At 44.9% G+C, this 16,309-nt stretch overlaps 1 protein-coding gene across 1 annotated transcript in view; it reads right to left on the bottom strand.

Annotated features, from left to right (window-relative positions):
- Window positions 1-383: 383 nt before the first annotated feature.
- The window catches only part of LOC120058711 (myelin transcription factor 1-like), a 30,190-nt gene continuing 14,264 nt past the window's right edge, over window positions 384-16,309 (bottom strand). The window contains 12 exon segments of the mRNA XM_039007457.1: window positions 384-524; window positions 763-906; window positions 1,083-1,186; window positions 4,643-4,734; window positions 7,530-7,751; window positions 7,918-8,001; window positions 8,124-8,186; window positions 8,693-8,761; window positions 9,108-9,170; window positions 9,382-9,536; window positions 13,500-13,724; window positions 14,462-14,670. Of these exon segments, the coding sequence (XP_038863385.1) occupies window positions 384-524; window positions 763-906; window positions 1,083-1,186; window positions 4,643-4,734; window positions 7,530-7,751; window positions 7,918-8,001; window positions 8,124-8,186; window positions 8,693-8,761; window positions 9,108-9,170; window positions 9,382-9,536; window positions 13,500-13,724; window positions 14,462-14,670 (1,571 nt within the window).

Genomic DNA, 16,309 nt, shown 5'->3' with positions numbered 1-16,309 from the left:
TTAAAGTGGCTTTTTTATTATACCCCTCAAAACGTTCCTAAACACCCACACCAACACAGTTTTACTCCAATGCACTCAAGAACACTCAAGACATAATTGAAACTTCCGTACTCATCCATACACAAGTGTGTCCATTGATCCTGATAACCTTCATGCAAACGGGGAGGGGGAGCAATGTGAAATGGACACATCTTCTCCAAAACAAATTACAAGAAAAATCTGGTCTACAGTATATTCCAAAAGCAATGTATTTATTTATAGTTGTTGGGTTTTGTATAGTTGTTGGGTTTTGTATACCCACACACCATGTCACCCTGCTCTCTTTCTCTTTTCCCTCTCTCTTTCATATGTTCCATTTAGCCTCTTCATCTCCCTTTGAGAGACTATACTTCGATACCTTTTACTGCTTGGTTGATTGACTCCAACAGAGCACGGTTTTCCGGGTTTTGGTAGCAATCTTTATTGGAGAACATATGGGTCAAGGTGTCCACATAGGTATCGAAGTTCTGCTCCGACATAGGTTCCTGCTGAAGTAAACACAAGAAACACCATAGATAAAGTGTGTGTAATTAGAAAATGCGCTTTTATGCTTGTAGATGTGTGAAACTGAGGTTATGTCAACATTTTCTCTCGAACAGAAAGTGTTTGTTTGTGTGTGTGTGAGTGTATGTGCGTGCGTGCGTGCGTGCGTGCGTGCGTGCGTGCGTGCGTGCGTGCGTGCGTGCGCATGCTCTGAGTGATCCATCCCTATGTGTAACTCACAATGTGTGGCAGCCGGATGTTGGACAAGCTGCGGATCAGAGCTTGGCTCAGGCCAGACAGCTCCATGTACATGGCATCGTTTCTCTCCTCGATCTGCTTGTTCTCCTCCTCCATACTCTTCAGGTTATTCTCCATGGATGAGATCTGGAGCAGAGAACCACACACCAATCAACCATGTTTCTTCAGTTAGCCACAAACAAGTCAATAACAGCTTATCAGTCCGCCACAAACTCTCTATACAATATTTTTTTATATTTCTAATCGAATTAGGAACGTCAAGACAGTATTTAGTGGTTATTGTTAAGAAGTGGCAGACTAACCTGTGTGTGCAGGTTCATCATGTCATCCTCCATCTCTGAATTGGACTCGCTGAGTTCCCTGATCTCATTGTTCAGTTGCTTGATATCTTCATCATTATCCAGAACTGAATAATTAATAGCAAACCAGTTATAAACAATAAAACAACTAGCAACAGTCAAACATAATTGAAGATCATCCAGTTTTACTGGACAAGACTTGACCCACTTTTCATGTTGGGACAAATCCTAACTTCCACTTAAGTGGAATTTTCACTTAGTCTCCAATTGACATCAATGGAAATTTGACTTAAATGGAAATTAGGATTTGTGCCGTTATGCACAAACTGTCAGATAAATTATTATTATTGAAAACACTACATATAATGTATACCGGAGTAAAATCGAATGTGTATGTGTGTACACAACATGACCAAAAGTATGTGGACACCTGCTCGTCGAACATCTCATTCCAAAAGCATGGGCATTAATATGGAGTTGGTCCCCCTTTGCTGCTATAACAGCCTCCACTCTTCTGGGAAGGCTTTCCACTAGATCTTGGAACATTGCTGTGGGGACTTGCTTCCATTCAGCCACAAGAGCACTAGCTCGCAGTCGGAGTTCCAATTCATCCCAAAGGTGTTCGATGGAGTTGAGGTCAGGATCTGCAGGCCAGTCAAGTTCTTCCACACCAATCTCGACAAACTATTTCTGAATTGACCTTGCTTTGTGCACGGGGACATTGTCATGCTGAAACAGGAAAGGGCCTTCCCCAAACTGTTGCCAAAATGTTGGAAGCACAGAATTGTTTGAATGTTATTGTTTGCTGTAGCGTTAAGATTTCCTTTCACTGGAACTAAGGGGCCCGAACCATGAAAAACAGCCCCAGACTATTATTCCTCCTCCACAAAACTTTACAGTTGGCACTATGCATTGGGGCAGGTAGCGTTCTCCTGGCATCCGCCAAACCCAGATTCGTCCATCGGACTGCCAGATGGTGAAGCGTGATACATCACTTCAGAGAACGTGTTTCTCCAGAGTCCAATGGTAGCGATCTTTACACCACTCCAACCGACGCTTGTCATTGCGCATGGTGATCTTTGTTCTTGTGTGTGGCTGCTCGGCCATGGAAACCCATTTCATGAAGCCCCCGACGAACAGTTCTTATGCTGACGTTGCTTCCAGAGGCAGTTTGGAACTCGGTAGTGAGTGTTGCAACAGAGGACAGACGATATTTACGCACTTCAGCACTCGGCAATCCCGTTCTGTGAACTTGTGTTGCCTACCACTTCACAGCTGAGCAATTGTTGCTCCTAGACGTTTCCACTTCACAATAACGCACTTACACTTCACCATTGCAGTGTAAGTGCTTAAGAAGGAAAGAAATTCCACAAATGTACTTTTAACAAGGCACACCTGTTACTTTAAATGCATTCCAGGTGACTACCTCCATGGAGCTGGTTGAGAGAATGCCAAGAGTGTGCAAAGCTGTCATCAAAGCAAAGGATGGCTACTTTGAAAAATTTCAAATATAAAATAGGTTTTGATTTGTTTAACACTTGCGTTTTTGTGAAGTGGCAAGTCAGTTAAGAACAAATTCTTATTTACAATGATGGCCTAGGAAAAGTGGGTTAACTGCCTTATTCAGGGGCAGAACGACAGATCTTTACCTTGTCAGCTTTGTGGTTCGATCCACCAACCTTTCGGTTACTGGCCCAACGCTCTAACCACTAGGCTATCTGCCATCCCCTGAATGAGCAGGTGTCCAAACTTTTGACTGGTACGGTGTGTATATATATACACACACACACACACACACACACACACACACACACACACACACACACACACACACACACACACACACACACACACACACACACACACACACACACACACACACACACACACACACACACACACAGCATTCACCTGACAAAGACAAAAAACAATTAATCCTAGTAAAAATTCCCTGTCTTAGGTCAGTTAGGATCACCACTTTATTTTAAGAATTTGAAATGTCAGAATAATAGTAGAGAAAATGATTTATTTCAGCTTTTATTTCTTTAATCACATTCCCAGTGGGTCAGAAGTTTACATACACCCAATTAGTATTTGGTAGCATTGCCTTTAAATTGTTTAACTTGGGTCAAACGTTTCAGGTAGCCTTCCACAAGCTTCCCACAATAAGTTGGGTGAATTTTGGCCCATTCCTCCTGACAGAGCTGGTGTAACTGAGCCAGGTCTGTAGGCCTCCTTGCTCGCACACGCTTTTTCAGTTCTGCCCACAAACTATAGGATTGAGGTCAGGGCTTTGTGATGGCCACTACCATACCTTGACTTTGTTGTCCTTAAGCCATTTTGCCACAACTTTGGAAGTATGCTTGGGGTCATTGTCCATTTGGAAGACCCATTTGCGACCAAGCTTTAACTTCCTGACTGATGTCTTGAGATGTTGCTTCAATATATCCACATAATTTTCCTCCCTCATGATGCCATCTATTTTGTGAAGTGCAGCAGTCCCTCCTGCAGCAAAGCACCCCCACAACATGATGCTGCCACCCCCGTGCTTCACGGTTGGGATGGTGTTCTTCGGCTTGCAAGCCTCCCCCTTTTTCCTCCAAACATAACAAGTACGATCTTTGTCCTCATGTGCAGTTGCAAACCGTAGTCTGGCTTTTTTTATGGCGGTTTAGGAGCAGTGGCTTCTTCCTTGCTGAGTGGCCTTTCAGGTTATGTCGATATAGGACTCGTTTTACTGTGGATATAGATACTTTTGTACCTGTTTCCTCCAGCATCTTCACAAGGTCCTTTGCTGTTGTTCTGGGATTGATTTGCACTTTTCGCACCAAAGTACGTGTCTCCTTCCTGAGCGGTATGATGGCTGCGTGGTCCCACGGTGTTTATACTTGCGTACTATTGTTTGTACAGATGAACGTTTGGAAATTGCTCCCAAGGATGAACCAGACTTGGCTGATTTCTTTAGATTTTCCCATGATGTCAAGCAAAGAGGCACTGTGTTTGAAGGTAGGCCTTGAAATACATCCACAGGTATACCTCCAATTGACTCAAAAGATGTCAATTAGCCTATCAGAAGCTTCTAAAGCCATGACATCATTTTCTGGAATTTTCCAAGCTGTTTAAAGGCACAGTCAACTTAGTGTATGTAAACTTCCGACCCACTGGAATTGTGATACAGTGAGTTGTAAGTGAAATAATCTCTGTAAACAATTGTTGGGAAAATGACTTGTGTCATGCACAAAGTAGATGTCCTAACCGACTTGCCAAAACTATAGTTTGTTAATTGGTTGAAAGACGAGTTTTAATGACTCCAACCTAAGTGTATGTAAACTTCAGACTTCAACTGTAAATATCTTTCTGTAATTATCTTTGTCAGGTACATGCTTTGTTAGGTGAATGCTGTATATAAAAGTATTTATGTAGTATGTAAAATGTAATATGTAAGATGTATATTTAACTAAAAATCTGTATAAACAAAAAAAGCAATATTTGTCCTCCGAAGATGATGAGTTGATTTTTTTTAAATATTATTTTTTTACTGTCAGATGAAGCTTTTAACTTACCATCGCTGGCCCTGAACTTTGCTGTAATGTACTCGTCTCCAGGAAACCTGCTTCTCTTCTTATTAGCAGAGGCTCTGGGACAACCAGAGAGACTAGGAGCAACAGAAGAGAAAAAGAGAAATGAGGCTGGTGATGGAGCGCTGCTAGAATAGGGCCAATGTGACTAACTACTAGTTCGTTTATTTTATTTGAATATGCTATCAGTTCTCTTTCCACAATATGTTTTGCCATGCTTTAGAAACCTGTCAAGATGTCAAAATTGGCCTAGAGCTGTCCATCTGATCAAACCCGGGCAAGAAGGACCTTGGTCAGGGAGGTGACCAAGAACCCAGTGACCACTCTGACATAACTACAGAGTTCCTTGGCTGAGATGGGATAACCTGCCAGAAGGAAAACAGTCTCTACAGCACTTTACCAGTCTGGGCTTTATGGAAAGTGGCCAAACGGAGAAAAATGCTCATGACCACATGCCTGGAGTTTGCAAAAAGACACGTGAAAGACTGAAAGCATAAGGAAAAAGATGATGTAATAGAACTCTTTGGCCTGAATGCAAAGCACTGTCTGGAAAAAAAACAGGCACAGCTCATCACCCGTCTAACACCATCCCTACTGTGAAGCATGGTGGTGACATCATGCTATGGGGATGCTTTCAGTGGCAGGGAGTTGGATAGGAGCCGTGCTCTCACAGCGCTCGGGTATGCCATCGAAACTCCGCCCCTGTGCTTTCTTCTCGAAGAGGCTCAGCCCGGCGGAGCGTAACTATGATGTGGTTGACCGGGAGCTGTTGGCTGTGGTTAAAGCGTTGAAGGTGTGGAGACATTGGCTTGAGGGGGCTAAACACCCTTTCCTCATCTGGACTGACCACCGCAACCTGGAGTACATACGGGCAGCGAGGAGACTGAATCCTCGTCAGGCAAGGTGGGACATGTTCTTTACCCGTTTTGTGTTTACCCTGTCCTACAGACCAGGTTCCCAGAATATGAAGGCAGACGCACTGTCCCGGCTGTATGACACAGAGGAGCGGCCCATGGATCAGACTCCCATACTCCCGGCCTCCTGCCTGGTAGCGCCGGTCATGTGGGAGCTGGACGCGGACATTGAGCAGGCGTTACGTACAGAGCCCGCTCCCCTCCAGTGTCCCGTCGGGCGTATGTACGTTCCGTCTGCTGTCCGTGACCAGTTGATCTATTGGGCCCACACGTCACCCTCCTCTGGTCATCCGGGGATCGGTCGGACGGTGCGCTGTCTGACTGGGAAGTACTGGTGGCCCACCTTGGCAAAGGACGTAAGGGTTTATGTTTCCTCCTGCTCGGTGTGTGCCCAGTGTAAGGCTCCGAGACACCTGCCCAGAGGTAAGCTACATCCCTTACCCATTCCACAACGACCTTGGTCACACCTGTCGGTAGATTTTTTAACCGATCTTCCTCTTTCACAGGGAAACACTACGATCCTGGTCGTTGTGGATCGTTTCTCTAAGTCCTGTCGTCTCCTCCCTCTGCCCGGTCTTCCTACGGCCCTGTTTACTCACGTCTTCCGGCACTACGGGGTGCCTGAGGATATAGTGTCTGATCGGGATCCCCAGTTCACATCGAGAGTCTGGAAGACATTCATGGAACGTCTGGGTGTCCCGAGAGTAACGGGCAGGCAGAGAGAGTCAACCAGGATGTGGGCAGGTTTCTGCGGTCCTATTGCCAGGACCGGCCGGGGGAGTGGGCGGCGTTCGTGCCAAGGGCCGAGATGGCGCAGAACTCGCTTCGCCACTCCTCCACCAACCTCTCCCCCTTTCAGTGGGTATTGGGGACCAGCCGGTTCTGGCGCCGTGGCATCAGGGTCAGACCGAGGCTCCTGCAGTGGACGACTGGTTCAGGCGCACGGAGGAGACATGGGAGGCCGCCCATGTTCACCTCCAGTGAGCCGCGATGCGCCAAAAGACCAGCGCGGAACATCATCGCAGTGAGGCAGGCCCCGGTGTTTGCACCGAGGGACCGGGTCTGGCTCTCGACCCGAAACCTGCCCCTCCACCTGCCCTGCCGGAAGCTGGGTCTGCGGTTTGTGGGGCCATTCAAAGTCCTGAGGAGGGTGAACGAGGTGTGTTACAGGTTACAGCTTCCCTCCGATTACCGTATTAACCCCTCGTTTCATGTGTCTCTCCTCAGGCCGGTGGTGGCTGGTCCGCTCCAGGAATCTGAGGTGCGAGAGGTTCCTCCGCCCCCTCTGGACATCGAGGGGGTCCCGGCGTTCCATCCTGGATTTGAGGCGTCGGGCGAGGGGCCTTCAGTACCTCGTGGAGTGGGAGGGGTACGGTCCGGAGGAGAGGTGCTGAGTCCCGGTTGCGGATGTTTTGGACCCTGAACTGCTGCGGGACTTTCACCGTCGCCGGCCGTATTGCCCTGCGCCTCGCCCTCCGGGTCGTCCCCGAGGCTGGTGTCGGCGTGCCGCAGGAGCCGCGCGTCAAGGGGGGGGTACTGTCATGACTTCCGCCGAAGTCGGATCCTCTCCTTGTTCGGGCGGCGTTTGGCGATCGACGTCACCGGCTTTCTAGCCATCGCCGCTCCATTTTTCATATTTCCATTTGTTTTGTCTTGTTCCATACACACCTGGTTTTCATTCCCTAATCACACTGCATGTATTTAGTCCTCTGTTCCCCTCCATGTCTTTGTGTGAAATTGTATTTATGTTATGTGGGTATTGTTACGCGCCATACTTTTTGTCTATTGTTCCGTGTTTGGGCACATTTATGTACTTTTGTGCTTTCGTTGGACCGGAATAAAAAGTGCGCCTGTTCACTACACTCTGCTCTCCTGCACCTGACTTCGCCTCCAGTACACACCCTTAACAGTAAGAACACAAACAAAAACCTTTATTTGAATTTGATTGAGTGTAATACCTGCGGTGTGTGAGGAAGCTGCCATTGGCGTGTCCTGATCCGTCACAGCCGGGGGTGGGACAGGTGGGTCCCTCAGTCTTAAAGGCCTTCCAGGAGAAAGGAGAGCCATTGAGGAGCCCCTCCTTCTGACGCCGCGCTGCCAGGGGGCACCCGTAGGCACTGCGGTGGGTGGCATACTTCCCACTGATGTGGCCCAGGCTGTCACAGCCGGGCACCGGGCATCTACTAATGGAGGGGGGGAAGCCAGGGTCGACAGTGAAGGAAAGGAGAGCGAGAGAGAGAGAGGAAAGCAATCAGTATTTCATTTGAGAGCTAGAGGCCCGAATAAAGGGCAATCCATTGTGTGGATCGTAAAGAAAAGAAAACAAATGGTTTGTTGTGGACCAACCTTAAAAGCTCAGAGTCTTCCTTGTCGTCCTTGGTGGGTGTTGTCTTGACAGCACCTTTCTTTGCACGAGGGCATCCAGACAAACTGACAGAGACATAGAGAGAAAAATAAGGATTCAAATACAGTCATTTTTAGACTATCTTGCAGTAGGATTGTCTAGGATGAAATAAAAATAGAAACAAAAGCAATAAACTATCTGTGTGTACCTTCTATGGGAGGCGTAGTTTCCAGTGATGTGACCTGATCCATCGCATCCAGGGGTCGGACACCTGGGGGTCAACCAGACAGAGGTCAGCACAAGTCATGTGAGCATAGCATAGCAAATGTAAAGAACATATGAAAGCGTTCCTCATAAAAGTAGCTAACACTCTTTCTCTATAGGATAGCAATTTGTTTGATATAGGAGATCGCAACAGAGGAAGACACATCCCTGCACATTGTGGTGACAATACAAAGATCAGCAGGGTTCAGTCATGTCAGTATAAAGTAGGGTTAGAACAGGGATAGGGATCTCTGGTCCAGGAGGGCCACAGTGTGTGCAGACTTTTATTTCAGCCCAGCACTAACACACCTAATTCAAATCCTTGACTAACCATGATCTTCAAGTCAGACAACAGTTAGGTTTGTAGATGTGTTGGAGCTGAACTGGAACCAATACCTGCACACACATGCAACACTCCATGAGCAGAGTTACCCCTGGGTTGGAAGGAAGGAAGGAAGGAAGGAAGGAAGGAAGGAAGGACGGACGGAAGGGGGAATACAAGCACAGACATACTTAAGTTCAGCAGAGTGGGCTGCCATGAGGGTCCGAAGAGACTTATCAGCAAGAGGACAGCCTGACAGACTGGAAGATACGGAAAATATAGAGAGAGAGAGAGGGAAGGAGAGCGATGGAGAGGATATTGTGAAGTCATTTAATAAGGGGCAGAACAAAGGAAAGGGCTCGATCCCAATCATAACAATGAATATTGTTTACAGGATTCATCGTAGCACAGGATAAGAGAGCAATAGAGTATAGTCATTATTGAAAGTTCTGGATTTGTAATGCAGATATGTAGATTAGTTGACATTCAGAATCAGTGCCTGGAAAACACTATAAATGCAGTTGTATGTCGTTGTAAGACGGAAAATGTGAAACAGCGCTACCGACTGCATTGGTTGAAATGCAGGGGAGTGGGGCTGTGTCATACCTCCGATGTGAAGCGTAGTTTCCAGTGATGTGCCCACTGCCATCACAACCTGGGGTGGGACATCTGGAGATAATTGGAAATTAATTAATTAATTGAAAACATAGTGAGGGTGGATGGCAGTACTACTTTGAACTATGTCCTTTATAATAGTTATGTGTCAGCCTTGAGATTAGAGTTCTCCATAGATAGAAATTTTAAGATTAAAATTGGGATGCTTTTTCTCTTATAATGTTGTTATGAATGCTGGATTTATGTTATTTTAGAGCAGACTTACAGTAGAACCTCTTTCTTGCAGTCTTTAGGCGAGAACTGGACCTTGAAGCTGGATGTGGTGACCTCGCCTGGGTACTTCCTGTCCTCCATACTCTCCTGAGCGATGTCATCATCCTCTGCATCAGAGGAGGTGTAGGAGTGGGCCACAAAGTCCACCTGGGGGAAGGTCAAACAAACACAGGTAAGGATGGAGAGAGATTATAGTTTATCATTTCATCCATCCCTGATTCATTACCAGGATGTTCCATTGAGACAAAAAGGCAATTTTACAAAGATTGCAGCTCCAGCATAAAAGAATCATGCAATCAGAACATAGTCACACAAGTCTCGCCTCACCATATTTCCAATTCTTGTTCATCACTGGAAGCTGGGGCTAGAACACACACCACCCACTGGGCACATCACATAATTTGAACGTGGAAAATTAGGTAATAGTTGGTAGATATGTTGATCAATGAGATTCCAACATATTTTCACCCACTCAAAAAGACAGCCACAAGTTTGTTGAATTCCCAATGTGTTACCACTATGCTTTCAACCATCTAAAAGCACACCAAAGTTCAAATGGGAATACAATGTCAGATATTTTGTTTATTTAAACAACAACAATGTGTTACCACTGTGCATCATCTAATAGCACAACTAAATGACCTGGATTGTAGTTAGTTGAGATTACATTAAAGTACATGGTGCAAGTGATCAATGCCTTTTGAGATTCTGTGCAGATTATTATAGCAATTGTGAAGATTTCCACAGACCTGCAACCCTGAACATGCACACTTTCTATGATTACATAAGAAGTAATTTATTGTTATAGTAAGCTGAAAATGTGGCTATGGATGTTACACATTTTAAGGTTGAATAAATACTGTTACATTAGTTTGTAAGATAGTAAATAGCCTAATGGGCTGTCTTACAAAAGTAATATTGAATTGTGTTTGGTTGACAACGCACCCAAATATCAACTTTTGAAGCAGATGTATCTTCTGCTTGGATACAGTGCATTCAGAAAGTATTCAGACCCCTTGACTTTTTCCACATTATAGCCTTATTCTAAAATTGATTAAATATGTTTTTTCCCCTCATCAATCTACACACAATACCCCATAATGACAAAGCAATAACAGGTTTTTAGAAATGTTTGCAAATGTCTTAAAAATACAAATCATAAATACCTTTTTCACATAAGTATTCAGACCCTTTGCTATGAGACTCGAAATTGAGCTCAGGTGCATCCTATTTCAATTGATCATCCTTGAGATGTATCTACAACTTGATTGTGGTCTACCTGTGGTAAATTCAATTGATTGGACATGATTTGGAAAGGCACACAACTGTCTATATAAGGGCCCACAGTTGACAGTGCATGTCAGATTAACAACCAAGCCATGAGGTCGAAGGAATTGTCCATAGAGCTCCGTGACAGGATTGTGTCAAGGCACAGATCTGGGGAAGAGTACCAAAACATTTCTGCAGCATTGAAGGTCCCCAAGAACACAGTGGCCTCCATCATTCTTAAATGGAAGAAGTTTGGAACCACCAAGACTCTTCCTAAAGCTGGCCACCCGGCCAAACTGAGCAATCGGGGGAGAAGGAGCTTGGTCAGGGAGGTGACCAAGAACCCAACGGTCACTCTGACAGAGCTCCAGAGTTCCTCTGTGAAGATGTGAGAACCTTCCAGGACAACCATCTCTGATTGGTGGTGGAAAACCACCACCAATCAGGCCTTTATGGTAGAGTGACCAGACGGAAGCCACTCCTCATTAAAAAGCATAGGACAGCCCGCTTGGAGTTTGCCAAAAGGCACCTAAAGGACTCTCAGACCATGAGAAACAAGATTCTCTGATCTGATGAAACCAAGATTGGCCTGAATGCCAAACGCCACGCCTGGAGGAAACCTGGAATCATCCCTACAGTGAAGCATGGTGGAGGCAGCATCATGCTGTGGGGATGTTTTTCAGCGGCAGGGACTGGGAGACAAGTCAGGATCAAGGGAAAGATGAATGGAGCAAAGTACAGGGAGATCCTTAATGAAAATCAGCTCCAGAGCGCTCAGGACCTCAGACTGGGGCGACGGTTCACCTTCCAACAGGACAACGACCCTAAGCATACAGCCAAGACAACGCAGGAGTGGCTTCGGGACAAGTCTCTGAATGTCCTCGAGTGGCCCAGCCAGAGCCCGGACTTGAACCCGATCGAACATCTCTGGAGAGACCTGAAAATAGTAGTGCAGCGACGCTCCCCATCCAACCTGACAGAGCTTGAAAGGATCAGCAGAGAAGAATGGAAGAAACTCCCCAAATACAGGGGTGCAAAGCTTGTAGCGTCATACCCAAGAAGACTCAAGGTTGTAATCGCTGCCAAAGGTGCTTCAACACAGTACTGAGTAAAGGGTCTGATGCTCTTTAATTATTTGTCACTTTTATTTCTTATTTTTCTTTAGGTATTTTTCTTAAAACTGCATTGTTGGTTCAGGGCTTGTAAGTAAGCATTTCACTGTAAGGTTGTATTTGTATTTGGCGCATGTGACAAATAAAATTTGGTTTTGATTTTGATTACTTATGTAAATGTGATATTTCATAAAAAATAAAAAAAATTGCACAAATAATTTTTTTACCTGTTTTTGCTTTGTCATTATGGGTATTGTGTGTAGATTGATGAGGGAAAAAAAGATTTAATACATTTTAAAATAAGGCTGTAAAGTAACAAAAGTTGGAAAAGGTCTGAATATTTTCTGAATCCATCTGTGCCACTGAGTCTGGCTTAATTCCAGTTTGTCTATATATTAATAATTTACATGTTGGATTCAGGTCTCCATTTCAACCAGAAATCTAAGTTAAAGAATAGGACTAAAACAAATCAAACTTTAAATGCAGTTTGATTTGATTCAATCAAATTCTTTAACTTTTGTTTTTGGTTGAGAAGGAGACGTGAATACAACATATTTATTATCAACTTGTAGATTCCATTTGAAATTAACCAAACTCTAGGCCTATATGTAGTTGTTGATTACTTCACAAATACTATACAGGCCTAAATAGCATCATTGATGATGTATGATTGATAAAGTATGGTTACACTTTATTTGCTGTTGAACCAACCCTTTGGAATGACTTCGATAATCATTCTCACGATAGCACAACACGATAGCAACAATTATTCTCATGATAGCACATTGGTACTAGTCGGTGACAAAATCTAAGCTAAGCAGGGTTGGGCTTTGTTAAAATCCTGGATGGGAGACTGAAAGGATGGCTGTAGATTGATCAACTCTCCAGCAGGAGGTGCTGCCCAGCCTATAGGTTTTTCTTATAGTGCATATTACCTTGAAGATCTGACATTCTTTCAAAGGTACAACTTCAACATATTTAATACAGGGTTTGTCTATGTTGAAAATTGGTTACCATGATGACATACTCCTGTGGTTTAAAATGTTTTCCTCAAAAGCAGCATACCACCCTGCATCCTGATGCTGGCTTTCCTCTGAAGCTAAGCAGGGTTGGTCCTGGTCAGTCCCTGGATGGGAGACCAGATGCTGCTGGAAGTGGTGTTGGAGGGCCAGTAGGAGGCACTCTTTCTTCTGGTCTAAATAAAATATCCCTTTTCCCCAGGGCAGTGATTGGGGACATTGCCCTGTGTAGGGTGCTGTCTTTTGGATGGGAAGTTAAACAGGTGTCCTCTCTGTGTTCACTAAAGATCCCACGGCACTTATCGTAAGAGTAGGGGTGTTAACCCCGGTGTACTGGCTAAATTCCCAATCTGGCCCTCATACCATCATGGCCGTCTAATTATCCCCAGCTTCCAAATGACTCATTCATCCCCAGCTTCCAAATGACTCATTCATCCCCCTTCCTCTCCCCTGTAACTATTCCCCAGGTCGTTGCTGTAAATGAGAATGTGTTCTCAGTCAACTTACCTTGTAAAATAAGGGTAAAAAAAAACGTTGATAACTTTTTTCAAATCCAATGTATTTTCCACATAACAATACGTTGACAGATTACGTTGAAACAATGTTGATTTAACCAGTTTGTGCCCAGTGGGTAACCTCTCGCAAGACTATAACATTATCATAATTCCAATGGTTTTGTGTTATTTGCAGACTTGGCGTTATGCGGTTACCTCATCTTGCTCCTCCTCCTCTTTGGGACAGTTGGGCTTGGTGAAGTCCAGAGGCCCTTCCCACTCCTCCTGCAGGTGGGCCTGGGACAAGGGAACACTTCCCGGGTGCTGCGAGGAAGAGGAGGAGGATAAAGATGGGTCTGGTGATTGCATCCCTTCCCTCTTGATGGGCTTCTTCATGCTCAGGTCCAGTGTCCCATTCTCATCCACTTCAATATCAATTTCCTGAAGGTACAAGGACTACGTTAGCATGTGTGTGAGTGTGCGTGTGTGTGTGTACCAGTGGAGACTGCTGAGGGGAGGACGGCTCATAATAATGTCTGGACTGGAGTAAATGGAATGGCATCAAACACATGGAATCCATGATATCCATGATCAAACACATGGAATCCATGTGTTTGATGCATTTGATACCATTCCACTGATTCCACCCCAGCCATTACCATGAGCCTATCCTCCCCAATTAAGGTGCCACCAACCTCCTCTAGTGTGTACAGATGTAGGATCCTAATCTGATCACTATTTTGTTAATGAGACTTTTTCTGAGCTTCTCGCAGAAGCTCAGTAAAATTCCTGCAGATGAGCTTCTGATTTACATAAATTCACACAAAAGAAACACTAATACATGGTTATATTAACAGTATTGAACTTTTCATGTAGCCTACTTTTGGCCAGCTAATAGCCTAACCACAGATCAAGCAACATTATGGACTAAACGTTCAAATCCTGTTGCTGCAGGATAATTCTGCTGTGACAATATAGGTCAGATTTAGATCCTACACCTGTATATTTATGTACATTGATGACAAAAGTTAGAAGTACTCAAGATCAGGTTGATTCGCCAGAAAGTGCATGGTCAAGTAATGCAGTGTGTCCAATAAATATTTTCAAGAGGGAAAGACTTTGTAAAGTCAACTACCAACACCAAAAGGATAGGATGGCTGGGTAGCAAAGAGGCCTACCTTGCCAGCTGCGTCCTGCTGTTTGGTGCTAAGGTTCTCTGGCCTTTCCCAGCAGCGCGTGGACAGGTTCAGGATGGCAGTGGCAGCCATGTGAGCAGCCTCAGCATCATGGGAATAATCGTAGCCGCTGGAGGATGAGGAGGAGCTGCTCTTTGCATATCCTCCTGACAAGCTATGGCTCGGGGACGAGGCCTTAGGGAATGGTTTAGCTGTGGAGGAGAGAGAGGGTGGGAGTCCAAATGAGAATTCATCCTCCCAGTTGAACATGCACCAAGCTACCATTACAGTTCTCCCTATAACCAACCAATTTCTCTCATGAGCACTGACGTAACAAATGAAAGTTATATTTTGGTAGTTAAGGAATGGTTTCCAACAGAAATTCAACAAATGCCAAGATCATCTTTTTTTATATAGGGGATAGATCACCTATGAAATTAGCAGATAGAATTGGAGTCTCTATCAAATAACATTACTTGCATAATATCTAATCCCCTGGTTGTTGGACTTGGTGGAAAACAATTCTGTATATACAGTGCCTTCGGAAAGTATTCAGACCCCTTGAATTTTTCCACATTTTGTTAAATTACAGCCTTATTCTAAAATTGATTAGAACATTTTTTTCCTCAGCAATCTACACATAATACCCCATGACAAAGCAAAAACAGGTTTTTAATTTTTTTTGCTAATTTATTTTTAAAAAATAACAGAAATACCTTATTTACATAAGTATTGAGACCCTTTGCTATGAGACTCGAAATTGAGCTCAGGTGCATCCTGTTTCCATTGGTTTCCATTGATCATCCTTGAGATGTTTCTACAACTTGATTGGAGTCCACCTGTGGTAAATTCAATTGATTGGACATGATTTGGAAAGGCATATACATGTCTATATAAGGGCCCACAGTTGACAGTGCATGTCAGAGCAAAAACCAAGCCATGGGGTTGAAGAAATTGTCCGTAGAGCTCCGTGACAGGATTGTGTCGAGGAACAGATCTGGGGAAGGGTACCAAAAAATGTCTGCAGCATTGAAGGTCCCCAAGAACACAGTGGCCTCCATCATTCTTAAATGGAAGAAGTTTGGAACCAGCAAGACTCTTCCTAGAGCTGAGCAATCAGGGGGGAAGGGCCTTGTTCAGGGAGGTGACCAAGAACCCAATGGTCACTCTGACAGAGCTCTAGAGTTCCTCTGTGGAGATGGGAGAACCTTCCAGTAGGACAACTATCTCTGCAGCCCTCCACCAATCAGGCCTTTATGGTAGAGTGGCCAGACGGAAGCCACTGCCTTTGCCAAAAGGCACCTAAAGACTCTCAGACCATGAGAAACAAAATTCTCTGATCTGATGAAACCAAGATTGAACTCTTTGGCCTGAATGCCAAGCGTCACGTCTGGAGGAAACCTGGCAACATCCCTACGGTGAAGCATGGTGGTGGCAGCATCATGCTGTGGGGATGTTTGCAGCGGCAGGGACTGGGAGACTAGTCAGGATCGCGGCAAAGATGAACGGAGCAAAGTACAGAGAGATCCTTGATGAAAACCTGCTCCAGAGCGCTCAGGACCTCCGACTGGGGGCGAAGGTTCACCTTCCAACAGGACAACAACCCCTAAGCACACAGCTAAGACAACGCAGGAGTGGCTTCAGGACAAGCCTCTGAATGTCCTTGAGTGGCCACGCCAGAGCCCGGACTTGAACCCGAATGAACATCTCTGGAGAGACTGCTGTGCAGCAACACTTCCCATCTAACCTGACAGAGCATGAGAGGATCTGCAGAGAATGGGAGAAACTCCCCAAATACAGGTGTGCAAAGCTTGTTGCGTCATACTCAAGCAGAATTTAGGCTGTAATCGC

This window comes from Salvelinus namaycush, chromosome 14 (assembly GCF_016432855.1).
Source record: "Salvelinus namaycush isolate Seneca chromosome 14, SaNama_1.0, whole genome shotgun sequence".
NCBI classification, from domain to species: domain Eukaryota; kingdom Metazoa; phylum Chordata; class Actinopteri; order Salmoniformes; family Salmonidae; genus Salvelinus; species Salvelinus namaycush.
This window is presented reverse-complemented; position numbering and strand designations above follow the sequence as displayed.